General features: G+C 35.4%; 1 protein-coding gene and 1 long non-coding RNA gene across 3 annotated transcripts; one reads left to right on the top strand and one right to left on the bottom strand.

Annotated features, from left to right (window-relative positions):
- Window positions 1–302: 302 nt before the first annotated feature.
- On the bottom strand, window positions 303–7121 carry LOC127834739 (uncharacterized). Of its 2 annotated transcripts, XM_052360769.1 has the most exons (3): window positions 5930–7121; window positions 5650–5721; window positions 303–3830 (listed from the first exon to the last, which is right to left on the bottom strand). In XM_052360769.1, exons 1-3 carry the CDS (start codon window positions 6078–6080, stop codon window positions 3340–3342), a joined length of 714 nt encoding a protein of 237 aa, XP_052216729.1. In that variant the 5' UTR covers window positions 6081–7121; the 3' UTR covers window positions 303–3339. The 2 variants fall into 2 exon arrangements, with proteins under 2 accessions (XP_052216729.1, XP_052216730.1); XM_052360770.1 differs by lacking the exon at window positions 5650–5721.
- Window positions 7122–15260: 8139 nt separating this feature from the next.
- On the top strand, window positions 15261–17779 carry LOC127834825 (uncharacterized). Its single transcript, XR_008028224.1, has 4 exons — window positions 15261–15507; window positions 15659–15727; window positions 16417–16512; window positions 17147–17779. It is a non-coding gene; the product is annotated as an uncharacterized LOC127834825 (long non-coding RNA).
- Window positions 17780–19779: the final 2000 nt, after the last annotated feature.

The following is a 19779-nucleotide window of genomic DNA, read 5'->3' as shown; positions in this document are numbered from 1 at the left end:
TTACAACTGTCGAATTCCTTTATAAACATCATGGTCAGAACGGTAACAAGCAAAATCGCTTATAAAAGCTATATATACACCAACTATACGGTAGTATAGACATCAATCTATCAAACAGTCCATGCATGTTGTTAAAACAACCTTACTTGATTGAACACAGGTATGCAACGATCACCATAAATATGTAGAAATATAATAATGATGACGTTTTACACATATGCAGCACCAGTTAACACACGGCCAACACATAGATCCAGATGAATCGGTAACTAACACAACACGAAGTATGAAGTTGTGTTTATTGCCATTTGAATACTTAAAATATGTTTCATATATTCCGAAAAAAAGCAGTTGCCATTACAAAGGTCAAACAATCACTTAAATAAGAATACGTTATCCCATCATAACTTTCATGCTTTTCTGTCATAAACAAAGTCATCGCACTGGTTACCTGCAAGTGAAATAATTCAGGTTAATTCAGAATATTAACGCTGAAAAGCTATTATATAAAATATTCGGTAACATGTGAAAGCCCGCATCTATATGATACACATATTTGAATCTCGTAGTTGGCGTCCAAAAAGTGCATTTCATATATTCAAAATACAATCATTTATCTCAATTTCAAATTGCATTCGTTTTCCTCAAGAGAAACAACTTAAGCATTTCATCGAAAAAGTCGGTTACACGTGGGTATGGTCACTTCGTAAAAAGGCTATTTTGTGCCGATCTTTTTATTGTTATTTCATAACGATTCGTTATTTTTTAACAAAATATATATTGTAATGAGTAACCAGTAAGTGTAATTTTTATTTATTTCTGATGATTATTTAGGAGCTCGCATAGTGTACAAAGAACTAAATTCAAAACATAATTGAATATACACTACAAGCCAACGACCATGTTTATGATTGGACCGTATTTGTTCCAATAACTATGGTGGATGCAACAAGTTCTGCATACACGTTATTTAGAGATAAACTTGTATTTGTTTTGAGCCAAATATGGTAAGTATGAAAGGCTATGAGTGATAAGTGATGCGACCGAACTTTGAGTCGGAACTCTTGCTATTGAACAGATCAAGTGGACTATTGACGTAAAGGGTGTCGCAGTCGGCAATTTTTATTTACTGCTCCCTAGCTGTAACCATAGCTATCACAAGAAAAATCTTTCAACACATCTCTTTGTAAATTATTATATGAAATGAAAATCCCAGCAATTTGTTATAAAAAAGTATGTTTAACAAATGTGTATGTTTTGCAGTCAAAAATGTAAAGGTAAATAGAAATCATAAACAATAATACAAATACTACAATGTTTTGTATCCAGAAGGGAAAAAATACACAGAAAAGACACTTGTTGTGTGTAAATACATAAATGGACCATCATCACATGGAGTGTAATACCTGCAAGGATTTGATACGAGCCATAAAAAAGAATGTTGTAGATAATGTTTCATAAAAAACATATCAACATCAACATAAGTGTTAACAAAGTTAAAATGCTTGAAGACAAAGCGGAACAATCGCGAATAAACTATAAGAAATACAGCGTTAAAAGACGGTAAGAAACTGAATTAAAAAGCGTATATGAATAACATGCTCATGTCATATATGAAACATACATACTTTTACTACAATAATTGACATCAATCAAGAAATGCAAAGATTCAATCCATACATAACACGAAAGCACAACAACCCTTATAATGCCATCCACCTAATATATGCTTCGGATTACAAAACTTAACAACAAAAAACACAATTGTAAACAAAACTTCACAAACATTGTTAAAAAGTTCCATATCTTTAAAATCTAAAAAAAAAAGAATCAAACGATATTAATTCTCACACCGAAGCTACACACTCGAAACGCCATGACCCTCTTCTGGGAAATTACACACATACATGTTTACTTTCTGTTGAAATAATGAAATAGGATATATCAATGTGTTCCAATGTATTAAAAGACGACTGCAACAAATCGGGAAACTATAGATACCATACCATAGAAATTCATAAGAAATATACATTTAAGTGAACATCTGTCGATTCAGCATCACCCTGTGTCTCTTTTATCACATAGAATACCTTGTTTTATTGTGATGTAGTAGAAACATTGTTGTAAAGGCAAAAATGTGAACATTTTGAATAGCTGTAGATGTCTTCTATTGCTTATCAACAGCTCCTCATACAAAGTAAACCGTTGAATATGTCATAAATAATTTATCTCATTCATAATATAATATTTTCTCTGATCACTTGTACAGTAAACCATATTATGAAAATCTACGAAAGTCTGAAATTATCGTACACATCTATTTATTTCAGTTACAATGTTACAAAAATAGTGTACACTTCTTATTTCCCGTATGATTTATAAAACTGGTAAAATAAAGTGACACACTTCCAAAACCTCTTCATCAAAATATAATTCGACCCGACAATAGGCGTTATATCCAATGCATCGTTTTCCATGTAATTGGGTCGATGAAAACAGCAACACAAATCACTATATTCGTACACATTAAAATGCTTTGCAAATTATAACTAAATTCGAATCCTTCTGGAAAGTCCAACCGTCTGTGTCATCGTTCAAATTTAAGATGGGTTTGTATTACCAGAGGAATATCCACTTTCCGGAGAGACAACCGAATTGCTAACGTTCCGTGTATATCCAGTAGACTCTAATGTTAGTTTCAAACCTTTATCATTTTTAACAAAGCTTTAATCATCTTTTGTCTCTTCAATTTGTACTTCTTTTTCGGTAAAAGATGATTTTTTTTCCAGAAGATAGACTTGGAGAGGTCGAGAAAGAAGACTGTAAGGTACACAGCGCACCGCTGTTTGCTCCAAATGATGAACTCGTCTGACTTCTGCTGTATCCACTGACACTATGACCAGGAATGCCTGCTCAAATACCTCCACTTGTAAAACCTACATAGGAATCCGCTCTAAATAAATCGGCATTGTTATCAGGAGGGCTTGATACGCTGACACTCGTTGGAGGCGATCCATCTTCAGAGGACATGAAACCTTTTTTATTCATAGGATGAATCAAGTAAATAGCCTCGCTTTGTGCAACAACATGGTAAGAAGTGTCATTGTTGTTCAATATTTGGTTATTTAAATTCCAATATTCAGCTGTTTTGGCATGTATTTGATTATCTGCAACCAGAGTTGTTCGTTCATTCCCTATTTCCATAGCATTTCCGAACGCATGGGCTATGGCGGTATCATGTTCAAAAGTCCACCCTTTATCTGGTCTAGGGGCCCATCATATATGGTCGCTGGTTATAAGTTCTGTTGCTGCACCTCATTGTGCAAGTATACAAACACATCATCTGATGACCGACTTTCCTCTTGATGTGTCACTATAACGTTTCATATGAGTAGGATGCGGGAATTCCAGAAGAGGAGTTTCAAAATTTCTTCTGTCAATATCGACACGTTTCCCCTTTGCTTTGACCATAGGTTTAGGGAGTTTGTTTTGCAGAAAACACCAGAAATTCTTCTGTTTTCTCTGCGAATCAGTTTCATTTGGAACCTTCACTTTCGGGAGACGCTTCCAGAAGCTTATATAATTACTAACTGGCCTTATCTCAATACCATTCATTACTGATCCATCGGTCTCAAATTGTCCTTTCTCAAAAGTCGTGATAATGTGCTGTGGCTTAAAGGCATCTATTCCCAAACAGAGAATATCTTTGCCATCCTCCATTAAGGTTGTGAGGAATATCATAGCCCAAGCATCACGTAGCAGATTCTCTGAATACAGAAAATGCACGGCTGCGCTCTTTTCCATTGTTGCTGATGTTGTTTGTATGACCTCTGAAATAAAAAAAAAGACATATTTTTTATGACTTATCGCCATATATCCACTGATATGTTTTCTTTTTGCTTTGGAACTGTCGACAAGGATTTATGATAAATACATGATCAACTTAGACAAGTAGTTCCGATTAATAACTTAATCTCCCTTGAGCAGTGATATCTGTAATCTCCCTCGACCAGTTGTCTCAAGATTATTACAGTAATGCAACTGGAAGTTAGTCCTTAATTGGATCTCTCATGCCCAAATATTGCCCGCGATTGCCGATGCAATCCAACTCATAGTCACTCTTTATTTTGATCTCTGACGCCCTTATTAGACTCATTAAAAGCCCATAACTCAAAATCAACGAATATTTATTACAATTAGGGATGGCAACGAATACCGATTTCGGTATTCGAATATTCGGTCACCCTTCCGAACGAATATTCGGATATTCGGTCAACATCTCGTGGAAAAGTCAACTATGTTAACCGTACCATTACTCCATGAATTATACTTTCGTTTTTACCGGAAGTTCACTGGAAGTGACTAAATATTGACACAGCGTTGCCGTCGCTAATTCGAAGCTGATTTTGTTGATTACTTTTTATTGTTAAAATTGAATGACAATAACTGTTTTTAAACTATTAATATCGTACATCAACAATAGAACGAGAACAATAATATTTCATGACGACAAAATAATTACATGACAAAACAGTTAGATCTAAATATAATTAAAGCTGAACTTAAACGAATTATGTACATAGCCACAACACACTTTGAACCTGTTTAACAGACTGAAAAGTCAGTCTTTTAAAGTTGCCACGTTTAAAAGTCACTTGGATCGGCGACTTCTTATCGGATGATGTCGTGAAATACTTCCAAGCAGCGGAAGGCGTAGGTGGCATTTTGCTTGGACAGAGATTTACTTTATGCGTGTAGCAATTATAATATTTTCAATTAAATGAGGGCGAAATACCAAAAAACATTTCTTTAAGTGTAATACCTGATTGAATATTGAGTAATTAATTAAAGTTTGGACCATACGATACGCAAATACTCATTAGAGGTTGAGTAAATTATTTTCTAAAAGCTTTTTGATTGGACAACGTGATTATAACCATACGATCTTTTTTGTTTTTCACACCAATTCGGCTCTTTCTTTACTCATTTAATCTTTGATCATTTTAAATGTAATTCGAGTTATTAGATCAAGACGGGTCGATGTTTTAATTTCCATACGGTCTTATTTGTTTTTTACACCAAGTTGGCTTTTCCTTTACTCATTTAATCTTTGATAATTTTAAATGTAATTCGAGTAATTGGATCAAGTGCAGGTCGATGTTTTGATTGCCGACGCGATTTGCACCTATCATAATTTTGACACAAAGTGTCTGTCTTTGTTAGGCAATTAGCGGGATTTATGACCGGTATACTGTCATCACCATAGCGACGCATTATCGCGCCTACCGAAATAAACATTATGACACGAGGAACAGCTTTTTTTACAATGTTTGAAGCAAATTTCACGAAAACAAAGTCTTTGAAATTACTCGAGTTTTTTATTTTTTCTTCCGAATATTCGATTCGGAAAACAGTATCCGAATATTCGGTCCGGGACCGAATATTCGGACATTCGGATATTCGTTGACATCCCTAATTACAATACTTCGAAAAATGAAGTTAACACATAAAACATCAATATTCCTTATAGTATTAGCCAAAATTTCAATGCTAGATGGGGTCTGGTACACTAGATTTAACGTTATACAACATGCTCGTGTTTTGCTACAGCATATAACAAGAAAATTTCACTTAGGAAGCACGACGTACTTCTCGTGAATATGTCGTTCTTCCGACACTGCCCGAAGCCAGTCTCGCATCGCTCGTAAATGTTCGGATATCCTGGCGAAAATTAACTTGGAATATATTGTCGCACAAAAATAAAAACAAACACTTTGTATTTCGATAAATCTATGTTGGCATACCACATAGAGCTTTGAAATTGTGAATATTGCTATCAGGAATGCCGATGTTTCATTGGTTAACTTTATTTATTTGTTTAAGTTTGTGAATTTCTCGCGATTATATCCGAACATATATAGTTTCCCACCTGTTCCTGGTTTAATGTCAGCAGATATAAATAAATCATAGTGTTTATCCTCAAGCTTCTGCTTGATCGTCTCTGTCTTTCCTCTGGTATCATCATGGGGGTAAAGAAATACATGGAACTCATACTTGTCCTCTGAAAAACACACAAACATTTCAGATTAAAATTGTTGGTAAATTACAATACATATACACCTAAAACTTACTACATTAAAGAGAGGACCATGATGGCCAAAAAGCTCTCCCCTAAGCTCACAGACACCACGTGTTGAAGACTTGACCTGATAGAAAGTACCAACTTTGTTAGAGAACAATAGGATAAATCTTAACGAACAGGAGATTTTTCCATAATGCCCTCAAATTCCAATTGTGTACAAAACTTCGCTTATTTTATGCACAAGATATGCATGGACAAATTTGACTTTTGATTTTTAAGTGTCAACTTGACCTTTGAGGTAATAAGGTTGGTGATCCACAATACAATCCATTTAATCACAGAAGTCATTTGAGGTCATGCAGTTGTCTATGTGTTTTGACCTGATTTGACCTTTGACCACCATGGCTCCCACTGCCATTCGCAAGTGTCACCAAATGCAAAAGTTTTACAAACGTGGCAATAAAATCTTTAAATTCACGAAACCAAGTGGCCAATAAAATCAACTAGATTTGGAGAATGTCTGGTCAATACAGGCCGTGCAAAGTTGAACATTGAAATGGACTTCTTGAAGTTGTTCATAGAGATGCCTTAATTAATTGCCTTGAGTCATTTAAAGGGACTATCAACCACGAATGACGAAAAAGGTTCTAAAATACCGTGTGTTTTTTTACAATTATTAGTTTATATTGATTAAAATATCACGACTGGCATATTACATTACTTGCAAAAAATTGTTCAGTTTTCATATTTTCAGTATAGTCGTTAATAAATTTTACTGGGTACAGGTACCAGGTAACTACCAGTTAACTATAAACAAGCAAATTCGTTGAATTGATATCCCCCGCCAATATGCTTCTAGACACAAAAGTGTTATATTTGACACTCAAAAAAGCATTTTTTTTTAAGATAAAAAGGGTCATAACTCCGTTATTAACAGATGGTGTACAATGCCATTTGGCGTGCATCATCCTCTTATCCATATATATACTCATACCAAGTTTCAATGAAATCCGCCAAAGCACTTCCAAGATATGGCTCCGAAAACAAAAGTACTGGACGGACGGAAAGACGGACGGATGGACGGACACCGCCAAAACAATTTCCCTCCCCCTATGGCGGGGGATAATAACTGCATGAACTAAGTGAATATATGAGAATAGTAAACAGATTTATTTTAATGAGCATGAATTTGTCATATTTTGTAAAAAATCATACCAACAGCAAATTTAATATCAGATTTAAAAGAAATGTATCGGATATATATGATCATGAAACATTTGATTTATTAAAGAAATGTATGGCAGCTTCCAAAGGTATACATGTACTCACTACTAGTAATAACAAAAATACATTTGTTCATTCTTCGACTAAATTTTGTGTTCCTATGTCAGATTCAAATGCGCATAAATACTCAAAAATAACCATTCTGGAACAAGTTATTTCATTGCTTCCTTTTTTTACCACGAGATATTTATTCACAAAACATACCAGCATTAAATTTGTGTCTTTTTCGCTTGTGCCATTCTATATTGTGCAGTGCAATTTGTTTCTGCAATAAGTTAATCTTTATCATGAATTTGTTAGCAACTATATAAGACTGATTGCAAGCATCCACTTAACTATTAAAGGGACTTTCCAATGGATTATGGTTTGAACAAAACATAAAATTATTGTTTTAGATATTAAAAACGATTGTCGCCTTTGATTTAAGGATATAAAAACTCAAAGCAGACAAAAGGAAGTATAACACGAACCATCACATAAGCCCAAGCGCTTGGGAATTCCATATTATATTTCAAAAACGCCGCTCGACGTTTTTGACCTAAAATAAATGTAGCTGAAAATCAGCTGACAAGTCACGTGGTACATGGTACCGTCATTTATTTTTGGGGAAACACTCTTTTCCATTTTCCTGATTCCATTGGCTGTTTCGTCCCCTGTTTCGATTGGCTGTTTCGGCTATGGAAAATAGTTGTATGGCCATAGACGAGAAAGACCGGTTATGGAAGAGAAAGACCGGTTATAAAACATTTTGTTTTAGAAAGACGTCGGAGGACTAAAAGATAAAAAGTAAATAGTAATAACATAAATTTCATTCTTAAATACGAATGAAATTATATGTACTGGTACTAGTCTTCTATCTGCAATGGTCAAATATGGATGTGTATGGTGAACTTAATAAATAAATAAACTACACGTATGGTTTATAAGTTTAATGTACATCGATAATAAATATATAATCAGGCAACTTGATATTGCGCGTGCATTGTGATGAGCGCTACTGCAGGTCGACTAAGGCCACAGTAAATAACTATTAAAATGACAACATTGCTCATTTCTTCAAGTTGACTATGGCCACAGTGAATGACTCTGAAAATGAAACAATTTTTCGTTACTGCAAGTCAAATATATCTACAGTAAATGACTCTTACAATGTCACCACTGTTCATAAATGAAAGTCGACTATGACCACAGCAAATGACTCTTAAAATGACACAATTGTTCATTACTGCAAGTAGACTATGGCCACAGTTAATCACTCTTAAAATGACACCATCGTTCATTACTGAAAGTCGACTATGGCCACAGCAAATGGCTCTTAAAATGTCCCCATCGTTCATTACTGCAAGTCGACTAAGGCCACAGTAAATGACTCTTAAAAAGACACCATTTTTCATTACTGCAAGTCGACTATGGTCACAGTAAATGACTCTTTAAATGACACCTACGTCTAATACAACAAGTCGACTATGGCCACAGTAAATGAATCTTAAAATTACACCATTGTTCATTACTGTAAGTTGACTATGGCCACAGTAAATGACTCTTAAAATGACACCATTGTTCATTACTGCAAGTCGACTATGGCCACAGTAAATTACTCTTAAAATAACACCATCGTTCATATCAAAAAGTCGACAATGGCCACAGTAAATGACTCTTAAAACGACACCATCGTTCATCACTGAAAGTCGACTATGGCCACAGTAAATTACTCTTAAAATGTCAGCACTGTTCATTACTGCAAGTCGAATATCGCCACAGTAAATGACTCTTAAAATGACACCATCGTACATTACTAAAAGTCGACTATGGCCACAGTAAATGACTCATAAAATGACACCATCGTTCATTACTTAAAGTCGACTATGGCCACAGTAAATGACTCTTAAAATGACACCATCGTTCATTACTGCAATTCGACTATGGCCACAGGAAATGACTCTTAAAATAACACCATCGTTCATTACTAAAAGTCGACTATGGCCACAGTAAATGACACTTGAAATGACACCATCGATCATTACTGCTAGTCGACTATGGCCACAGTAAATGCCTCTTAAAATTACACCATCGTACATTACTGCAAGTCGACTATGGCCACAGTAAATGGCTTTTTAAATGACACCATCGTTCATTACTGCAAGTCGACTATGGCCACAGTAAAAGACTCTTAAAATGACACCATCGTTCATTACTAAAAGTCGACTATGGCCACAGTAAATGACTCTTAAAATGACACCATCGTTCATTACTTACAGTCGACTATGGCCACAGTAAATGACTCTTAAAATAACACCATCGTTCATTACTGAAATTCGACTATGGCCACAGTAAATGACTCTCAAAATGAGACCATCGTTCATAGCTGCAAGTCGACAATTGCCACAGTAAATGACTCTTAAAATGACACCATCGTTCATTACTGCAATTCGACTATGGCCACAGTAAATGACTCTTAAAATGACACCACCGTTCATTACTGGAAGTCGACTATGGCCACAGTAAATGACTCTTAAAATATCACCACTGTTCATTACTGCAATTCGACTATGGCCACAGTAAATGACTCTTAAAATGACACCATCGTTCGTTACTGAAAGTCGACTATGACCACAGTAAATGACTCTTAAAATGACACCATCGTTCATTACTACAAGTCGACTATGGCCACAGTAAATGACTCTTAAAATGACACCATCGTTCATTACTGCAAGTCGACAATTGCCACAGTAAATGACTCTTTAAATGTCACCACTGTTCATTACTGCAATTCGACTATGGCCACAGTATATGACTCTTAAAATGACACCATCGTTCATTACTGCAAGTCGACTATGGCCACAGTAAATGACTCTTAAAATAAAACCATCGTTCATTACTTAAAGTCGACTATGGCCACAGTAAATGACTCTTAAAATGACACCATCGTTCATTACTTACAGTCGACTATGGCCACAGTAAATGACTCTTAAAATAACACCATCGTTCATTACTGAAATTCGACTATGGCCACAGTAAATGACTCTCAAAATGAGACCATCGTTCATAACTGCAAGTCGACTATGGCCACAGTAAATTACTCTTAAAATGACACCATCGTTCATTACTGCAATTCGACTATGGCCACAGTAAATGACTCTTAAAATGACACCACCGTTCATTACTGGAAGTCGACTATGGCCACAGTAAATGACTCTTAAAATGTCACCACTGTTCATTACTGCAATTCGACTATTGCCACAGTAAATGACTCTTAAAATGACACCATCTTTTGTTACTGAAAGTCGACTATGACCACAGTAAATGACTCTTAAAATGACACCATCGTTCATTACTACACCATCGTTCATTACTGCAAGTCGACAATTGCCACAGTAAATGACTCTTTAAATGTCACCACTGTTCATTACTGCAAGTCGACTATGGCCACATACACTGTGGCCATAGTCGACTTGCAGTAATGAGCAGTGGTGACATTTCAAGAGTCATTTACTGTGGCCATAGTCGACTGCCAGTAATGAACGATGGTGTCATTTTAAGAGTCATTTACTGTGGCCATAGTCGACTTGCAGTAATGAACGATGGTGTCATTTTAAGAGTCATTTACTGTGGCCATAGTCGACTTGCAGTAATGAGCAGTAGTGACATTTTAAGAGTCATTTACTGTGGCCATAGTCGACTTGCAGTAATGAACGATGATGTCATTTTAAGAGTCATTTATTGTGGCCATAGTCGACTTGCAGTAATGAACTATGGTGTTATTTTAAGAGTCATTTACTGTGGCCATAGTCAACCTTTAGTAACGAACGATGGTGTCATTTGAAGAGTCTTTTACTGTGGCCATAGTCAAATTTCAGTAATGAACGATGGTGTCATTTTAAGAGTCATTTACTGTGGCCATAGTCGACTTGCAGTAATGAACGATGGTGTCATTTTAAAAGTCATTTACTGTGGCCATAGTCGACTTGCAGTAATGAGCAGTAGTGACATTTTAAGAGTCATTTACTGTGGCCATACTCGACTGCCAGTAATGAACGGTCGTGTCATTTAAGAGTCATTTACTGTGGCCATAGTCGATTTTTAGTATTGAACAATGGTCTTATTTTAAGAGTCATTTACTGTGGCCATAGGCGACTTGCAGTAATGAACGATGGTCTTATTTTAAGAGTCATATACTGTGGCCATAGTCGCATTACAGTAATGAACGATGGTGTCATTTTAAGAGTCATTTACTGTGGCCATAGTCGACTTGTAGTAATTAACGATGGGTGTCATTTTAAGAGTCATTTACTGTTGCCATAGTCGACTTTTAGTAATGAACGATGGTGTCATTTTAAGAGTCATTTACTGTGGCCATAGTCGACTTGCAGTAATGAGCAGTAGTGACATTTTAAGAGTCATTTACTGTGGCCATACTCGACTGCCAGTAATGAACGGTCGTGTCATTTAAGAGTCATTTACTGTGGCCATAGTCGATTTTTAGTATTGAACGATGGTCTTATTTTAAGAGTCATTTACTGTGGCCATAGTCGACTTGCAGTAATGAACGATGGTCTCATTTTAAGAGTCATTTACTGTGGCCATAGTCGAATTGCAGTAATGAACGATGGTGTCATTTTAAGAGTCATTTACTGTGGCCATAGTCGACTTGCAGTAATGAACAGTGGTGACATTTTAAGAGTCATTTACTGTGGCCATAGTCGACTTCCAGTAATGAACGGTGGTTTCATTTTAAGAGTCATTTACTGTGGCCATAGTCGACTTGCAGTAATAAACGATGGTGTCATTTTAAGAGTCATATACTGTGGCCATAGTCGACTTGCAGTAATGAGCAGTGGTGACATTTCAAGAGTCATTTACTGTGGCCATAGTCGACTGCCAGTAATGAACGATGGTGTCATTTTAAGAGTCATGTACTGTGGCCATAGTCGAATTGAAGTAATGAACGATGGTGTCATTTTAAGGGTCATTTATTGTGGCCATAGTCGACTTTCAGTAATGAACGATGGTGTTATTTTAAGAGTCATTTACTGTGGCCATAGTCGACTTTTAGTATTGAACGATGGTGTCATTTTAAGAGTCATTTACTGTGGCCATAGTCGAATTTCAGTAATGAACGATGGTGTTATTTTAAGAGTCATTTACTGTGGCCATAGTCGACTTGCAGTAATGAACGATGGTGTCATTTTAAGAGCCATTTACTGTGGCCATAGTCGACTTTTAGTATTGAACGATGGTGTCAATTTAAGAGTCATTTCGGTGGCCATAGTCGACCTTTAGTAATAAACGATGGTGTTATTTTAAGAGTCATTTACTGTGGCCATAGTCGACTTTGAGTAATGAACGATGGTGTCATTTTAAGAGTCATTTACCGTGGCCATAGTCGACTTGCAGTAATGAACGATGGTCTTATTTTAAGAGTCATATACTGTGGCCATAGTCGCATTGCAGTAATGAACGATGGTGTCATTTTAAGAGTCATTTACTGTGGCCATAATCGACTTGTAGTAATTAACGATGGGTGTCATTTTAAGAGTCATTTACTGTTGCCATAGTCGACTTTTAGTAATGAACGATGGTGTCATTTAAAGAGCCATTTACTGTGGCTATAGTCGACTTTGAGTAATGAACGATGGTGTTATTTTAAGAGTCATTTACTGTGGCCATAGTCGACTTGCAGTAATGAACGATGGTGTCATTTTAAGAGTCATTTACCGTGGCCATAGTCGACTTGCAGTAATGAACGATGGTCTTATTTTAAGAGTCATATACTGTGGCCATAGTCGCATTGCAGTAATGAACGACGGTGTTATTTTAAGTGTCATTTACTGTGGCCATAGTCGACTTTCAGTAATGAACGATGGTGTCATTTTAAGAGTCATTTACTGTGGCAATAGTCGACTTACAGTAATGAACGATGGTGTCATTTTAAGAGTCATTTACTGTGGCCATAGTCGACTTACAGTAATGAGCAGAAATTGGCATTTTAAGTGTCATTTACTGTGGCCATAGTCGACTGCCAGTAATGAACGGTGGTGTAATTTTAAGAGTCATTTACTGTGGCCATAGTCAAATTGAAGTAATGAACGATGGTGTCATTTTAAGAGTCATTTACTGTGGCCATAGTCGACTTGCAGTAATGAACGATGGTGTCATTTTAAGAGTCATTTACTGTGGCCATAGTCGACTTGCAGTAATGAGCAGTGGTGACATTTTAGGAGTCATTTACTGTGGCCATAGTCGACTGCCAGTAATAAACGGTCGTGTCATTTTAAGAGTCATTTACTGTGGCCATAGTCAAATTGAAGTAATGAACGATGGTGTCATTTTAAGAGTCATTTACTGTGGCCGTAGTCGACTTGCAGTAATGAACGATGGTCTTATTTTAAGAGTCATTTACTGTGGCCATAGTCGACTTTCAGTAATGAACGATGGTGTTATTATAAGAGTCATTTACCATGGCCATAGTCGACTTTTAGTATTGAACGATAGTGTCATTTTAAGAGTCATTTACTGTTGCCATAGTCGATTTTAAGAGTCATTTACTGCGGCCATAGTCGACTTGCAGTAATGAACGATGGGGTCATTTTAAGAGTCACTTACTGTGGCCATAGTCGACTTGCAGTAATGAACGATGGTGTCATTTTAAGAGTCATTTGCTGTGGCCATAGTCGACTTGCAGTAATGAACGATGGTCTTATTTTAAGAGTCATATACTGTGGCCATAGTCGACTTCCAGTAATAATCGATGGTGTCATATTAAGTGTCATTTACTGTGGCCATAGTCGACTTTCAGTAATGAACGATGGTGTCATTTTAAGAGTCGTTTACTGTGGCCATAGTCGACATTCATTAATGAACGATGGTGTCATTTTAAGTGTCATTTACTGTGGCCATAGTCGACTTTCAGTAATGAACGATGGTGTCATTTTAAGAGTCATTTACTGTGGCCATAGTCGACTTGTAGTAATGAACGATGGGTGTTATTTTAAGAGTCATTTACTGTGGCCATAGTCGACTTGTAGTAATTAACGATGGGTATCATTTTAAGAGTCATTTACTGTTGCCATAGTCGACTTTTAGTAATGAACGATGGTGTCATTTTAAGAGTCATTTACTGTGGCCATAGTCGACTTTGAGTAATGAACGATGGTGTTATTTTAAGAGTCATTTACTGTGGCCATATTCGACTTGCAGTGATGAACGATGGTCTCATTTTAAGAGTCATTTACTGTGGCCATAGTCGACTTTCAGAAAGGAACGATGGTGCGATTTTCAGTGTTATTTACTGTGGCCATATTCGACTTTTAATTAAGACTATAGACTATTTATAGTCAAGAACAATAATTCGATTTTATAACCAGGTCGATACCAAATGTAGTCGTGAAGACGCGGGGACGACCTGTAAATAAACTACAACAACACACTCGATTTTATAATAATCTTTAGTGGTAAAGGATGAGGTGTGCTAACGAATGCAATTTGAAATATTATTTTCTCACGCCGTGGCTAGACTTCTAGAAGGAAAGAACTAAAAACATTGACTATTTGTTTTAAATGTATTAGTCCGTCGGTACCGTACATATTGCGAACAAACGTATTCGCTTTTAAATGTAACTTAAATCTTTTAAACATCATGCACAAACAATTTAGCGTTGAACTGTTTTGCTGAATAAAAAAAAATGTTGCGTAATTTGGTGTTTCACTGCCTTTTTGCAGACAATGGAAAAGAGACATTTCAGACAATGGAAAAGAGACGTTCCCTTATTTTTGGCATAGAAATTACATTATTTCTAAAGAAAGAGATTTAGCTTGTTGAGCAAATAATTAATTTTCATTGAATATTTTTGATCAACCAATAAAATATACTTCATATTTAAATCAATATTTTTATTGGAAAATCACTTTTCACAAATACGAATATGCGGTCGAAAACTGAAAGCCATCAGAATTCAAGATGGTTCAGACAAAAACAAGTGCTAGCGCTAAGAAAAGACTAAAAAAACAAGAGATGCAAGGTGCAGGTGTAATAAAAGGGAAAGGATACTAGACATTGGTATTCAGTGTGATCGATGGAGAAGAGTTAAAGAAGCTACTGGGATTGAAAAGGACGAGAAAATGATGGAAATATTGATCGATGCGTAAGTCTTCTTCATTTTCAGTTTGTGTGTCAAAGCAACTTTTCCGTTATTATTTTGCTACATAATGAACACGATTTGACTTAAACACACACACAAATCCTTTAAGTATAAAAGATTTGTTTTAGAAATGAAATATGCTTTTAAATTTCAGAACTACTTCTGAACTAGAGAGCTTCAACAATCATCTTTTGATGTATGCTCCAAAGCGAAATGCTTTCAGGTAAATAAAAAGTTCCATGTGTAAAGTGTTTCTTTTTTATTTCATGAACACATGCTCATTGAACAAAGGAATTTATGCTCTTTCTTTTTGAGAATTTACATTTTAATAATGTAAAAATGATGTACCCTTTGTGATAAGTCTCGTAATAAACTGCCTGAATGACTAAAATATGAATATTTTTAGCTCGGCTGTTTTCGGAGACAACCTGAGGTATTGTCATAGCCAGCTCGTCGTTGTCGTGTCGTCCGCCTGCGTCGTGCTAAAACTTTGACATTTTGCTCTACAATCAAAGTGCTTCCTCCTACAACTTTTAAACTTCATATGTAGATGCTCCTTGATGAGTTCTACACGCCACAACCATTTTTGGGTCACTAGGTCAATGTCACTGTGGCCTCTAAAAAAAAAAATCTGACAAGCTTTCGAAGCCAAGCATGGCACCCATTATGCGGTGCTCTTGTTTCATCATGTGATAGTTAAATTATTTGTGAACAGGATTTTTGTATTTGTTCACAGGATGTTTAAACAACTAGTAGTAAATCAAGAAATGAATTCTGATTATGAATATGTCAAGTCATTGGCGTTGAATTAGTTCATATCTAGTGTAACATCATCAAAGTCCTAAAGGCAGATTTTCACATGAGTTGCGTTATATTTTCTGAGTTTCATTTCTAAAATTATTTTTTTTTCAGCTATGCTGTTTATAGATGCAGGTGTCAGTTAGCAGCAATAGATCATTCAAAACACTTGAATCGTCCTGTTTTGTTGGACCAAGAAGGAAATTAGAGGTATTTATATTATTGTTTTTGCCCTGTATGTTTGTTTGTTTGTTTGTTTGCGTCAAACTTAAACATTTTGCCATAACTTTTGCAATATTGAAGATAGTAACTTCATATTTGGCATGCATGTGTATCTCATGGAGCTGCACATTTTGAGTGGTGAAAGGTCGAGATCATCCTTCAAGGTCAAAGGTAAAAAAAAACAAATTTAAGAGAAGTAATAAGCTTTAAAGAGTTCATCTGAAGCTGTCAAATGATAAAAAAAAAATCAAAGTGGCGCAGTAGGGGAGATAGTGTTTGTCAGAAACACATTTCCTGTTTTTATTAAATTTTGAAATGTAAAGATTAATTTACAGATTTATGTTTACTTTTTGAAAGTTTTTATTATTAACAATTCAACTGAATTTACAAACATGATGTATTTAAGCTCAAATTTGACACATTCATGTGATATGAATAAGAAGTATACATTTTGCAAACAATGCTCCTGGCATAAAATAACTACTGTAGCATGGTATGCACTGAATCAGTAAATTTATATTATGGCATATATATTGTCTATAGATCTTAATTCTCGGTTTTGATTTAGCAATTGTCATTTCATTTTTCCAAACATCGTGTCAGTTATAAAACAATCTTTCAGGGGAAAGAGTGCACTCAAAAGCTGCTGGTAATTAGAGCACAAGACCTATGAAAAACCCCAAGGAGTATACATACATAACCGGTTTGATCACTGAAGTTACAAATGAATTTACCATAGGCAAGAAAAGAATAAGTGGCAAATGTGAACAGCTGTCTGAAGACCCCAAAAGAATTAGGTCAACTATAGCCCCTGTCACCCGTCCACCTACATCGATACTTAGTGATCAGCATGTCTCTAGATTGAGAAAAGCGAAAAAAATGAATTGTTGCCCAAGACGTGTTTGATATTCATTTGAAATTGAGGCAGAAGTTAGATAACTATTAAGTTTCACATCTTTAGTGTTAATATAATTTTAGAAGTGTTTTGAAAATGTACAATCTTACATAATGTTATAAATAATGAATGCTCTTGGTTGTACAATGCAATGACATTTTTCAGGAAGTTTTAATATTGAATTTAGCATAATTTATTATTTTTTTAATATATTTTTTGCGATTTTTATCAATACATTTTTACACATATAAAGAACACAATTTTTCTTACAAAAAGTTTCTTTTTTTGTTTGATTATCGATACGTGTTTTTCATTGTCTTCTTTATAGCCTGTATTTAATAAACCATTGTAGTCAATGTCTCTAAGCCTCTTATAATTGACCTTGAGAGTAGTTTCTTCTTTAATTATCGATACTATGAATGTGATAGTGTATCCAGATATGCCTCAGCAGTGCTCCAGCTAGAATTTGAAAAGGGCAGGGTGGCTTTTTTGTCAAAAGGGCACTTTCGACGCGCAGTATTTTTTGAAAAGGGCACGTTCGAGCGCGCGGGTGTTTCTGGAATGCTTTCTATTGCATGTTAATTTATATGTTATAAATAATTGTATTATTCCCATTATTATTAAACCATTCAAATATAATGTCTACAATGAGGATTAAACTAATTACAATGTAATAAGAGATTTATGAATTATCATATGTAAAAAAAAAAAAAAAATTTTTAAGGGGGGGGGGGGCAGGGCGGAGGTTCGGGGGGGGGGCAGGGCGGAGGTTCGGGAGGGCAGGGCGTGGCGCCCTTCGATTTAGGCCTAGCTGGAGCACTGCCTCAGTGTTCTATTTACACATTAACATTTAATACTTTTTAATGGCCATACTCATTTGAAATGCAAATCACCTAAATAATGAAATGCCAGCATCATACACTCGAACAAACTCCTGTCACATTTCTATATGCATGTATTGAGTTCGATCCATTTTTCAGATGAATATAATACAAAATTTGTAAAAAAAAATCAAACTTCCATGCATGGGCCAACAAGTTCTTATCACACTGAATAAAATACCTCAATTGTATATCAATTTAATAGATATGAAAGACTCGGCTGAGCTAAAATGTAGACGGTCTGCACAGGTTACTACATAAAGAAAGCACACAAGATACAAAACATGGTTGAACAATAATAAGATACTATTTTTTAAATTTTCAACAGCAACTTGTTGCTTTTTTATTGATTTCGAAATGTTTATTCATGCATTAGCATATGTCATAGTTTGAAATGTTATTTAAGAAACCTAATCTAACAAAATATCAAGTGTGAAACAAAATGACTCGAAATAAGTATAAACAAGGGCTGTTTGTAAAACTTGCATGCCCCCCATATGGGCTGTCAGTTGTAGTGGCAGCCATTGTGTGAATACGTTTTTTGTCACTGACCTTGACCTAGTGACCTGAATATCAATAGGGGTCGTCTACCAGTCATTATCAATTTACCTATGAAGTTTCATGATCCTAGGCGTAAGCTCTTGAGTTATCATCCGGAAACCATTTTACTGGTTCTAGTCACCTTGACCTTTGACCAAGTGACCTGAAAATCAATAGGGGTCATCTGCGAGTCATGATCAATGTACCAATGAAGTTTCATGATCCTATGCGTAAGTGTTCTTGAGTTATCATCCGGAAACCATTCAGTGGACGGACGGACCGACATGAGCAAAATAAAAAATCAGAATACAAACAGGTAGTACACTATTGACTGTTTTTTATGAAAGGTCTTTTCAAGCAAACGTTACCATTTTCAAACTCATCCAAATTATCATTGAGACTAATCTTTTGACCAAATTTCATGAAGATTGGACAATAAATGTGGCCTGTAGAGTTTTAACAAGGCAAATGTAGAGGCTGCACGACGGACAAAAGGCGATCACAAAAGCTCACCATGAGCACATTGTGCTCAGGTGAGCTAAAAAGTGTAAAATCAAACTATTAAGTTCAAACAAGAAAATAAAATAAGTATACAAGAAATGAATTTTGATATTCAATTAGTTTATTTACATAGTATTTTTAAGAAATATGTCATTGCGTCTTTTATTTCTTTCATCTTACAATCCAGAGTATTTATGGCATTTCATTCAAATGACACCAAAGTAAGCATACAAATGTAAAAACTGCTGTACAAGTTTTAATAATAAACTAGCACATTTCACACAAATTGGTATTTCAAAACAATATGCATAGAACTGAAAAATTCAAATGATTAAGCATAATTCTAATGATTTGCATAAATATAAATGTTTCAAAAAAGGAGCCAGAACAAAAAATAATCAAAACTAAGAAAGTTCTATGTCTGATAAATGAAAAAGA

The sequence above is a fragment of the Dreissena polymorpha genome, chromosome 6, assembly GCF_020536995.1.
Source record: "Dreissena polymorpha isolate Duluth1 chromosome 6, UMN_Dpol_1.0, whole genome shotgun sequence".
NCBI lineage: Eukaryota > Metazoa > Mollusca > Bivalvia > Myida > Dreissenidae > Dreissena > Dreissena polymorpha.
Note: the sequence above shows the minus strand (reverse complement) of the source record. Positions and strands in the feature narration are given on the sequence as shown.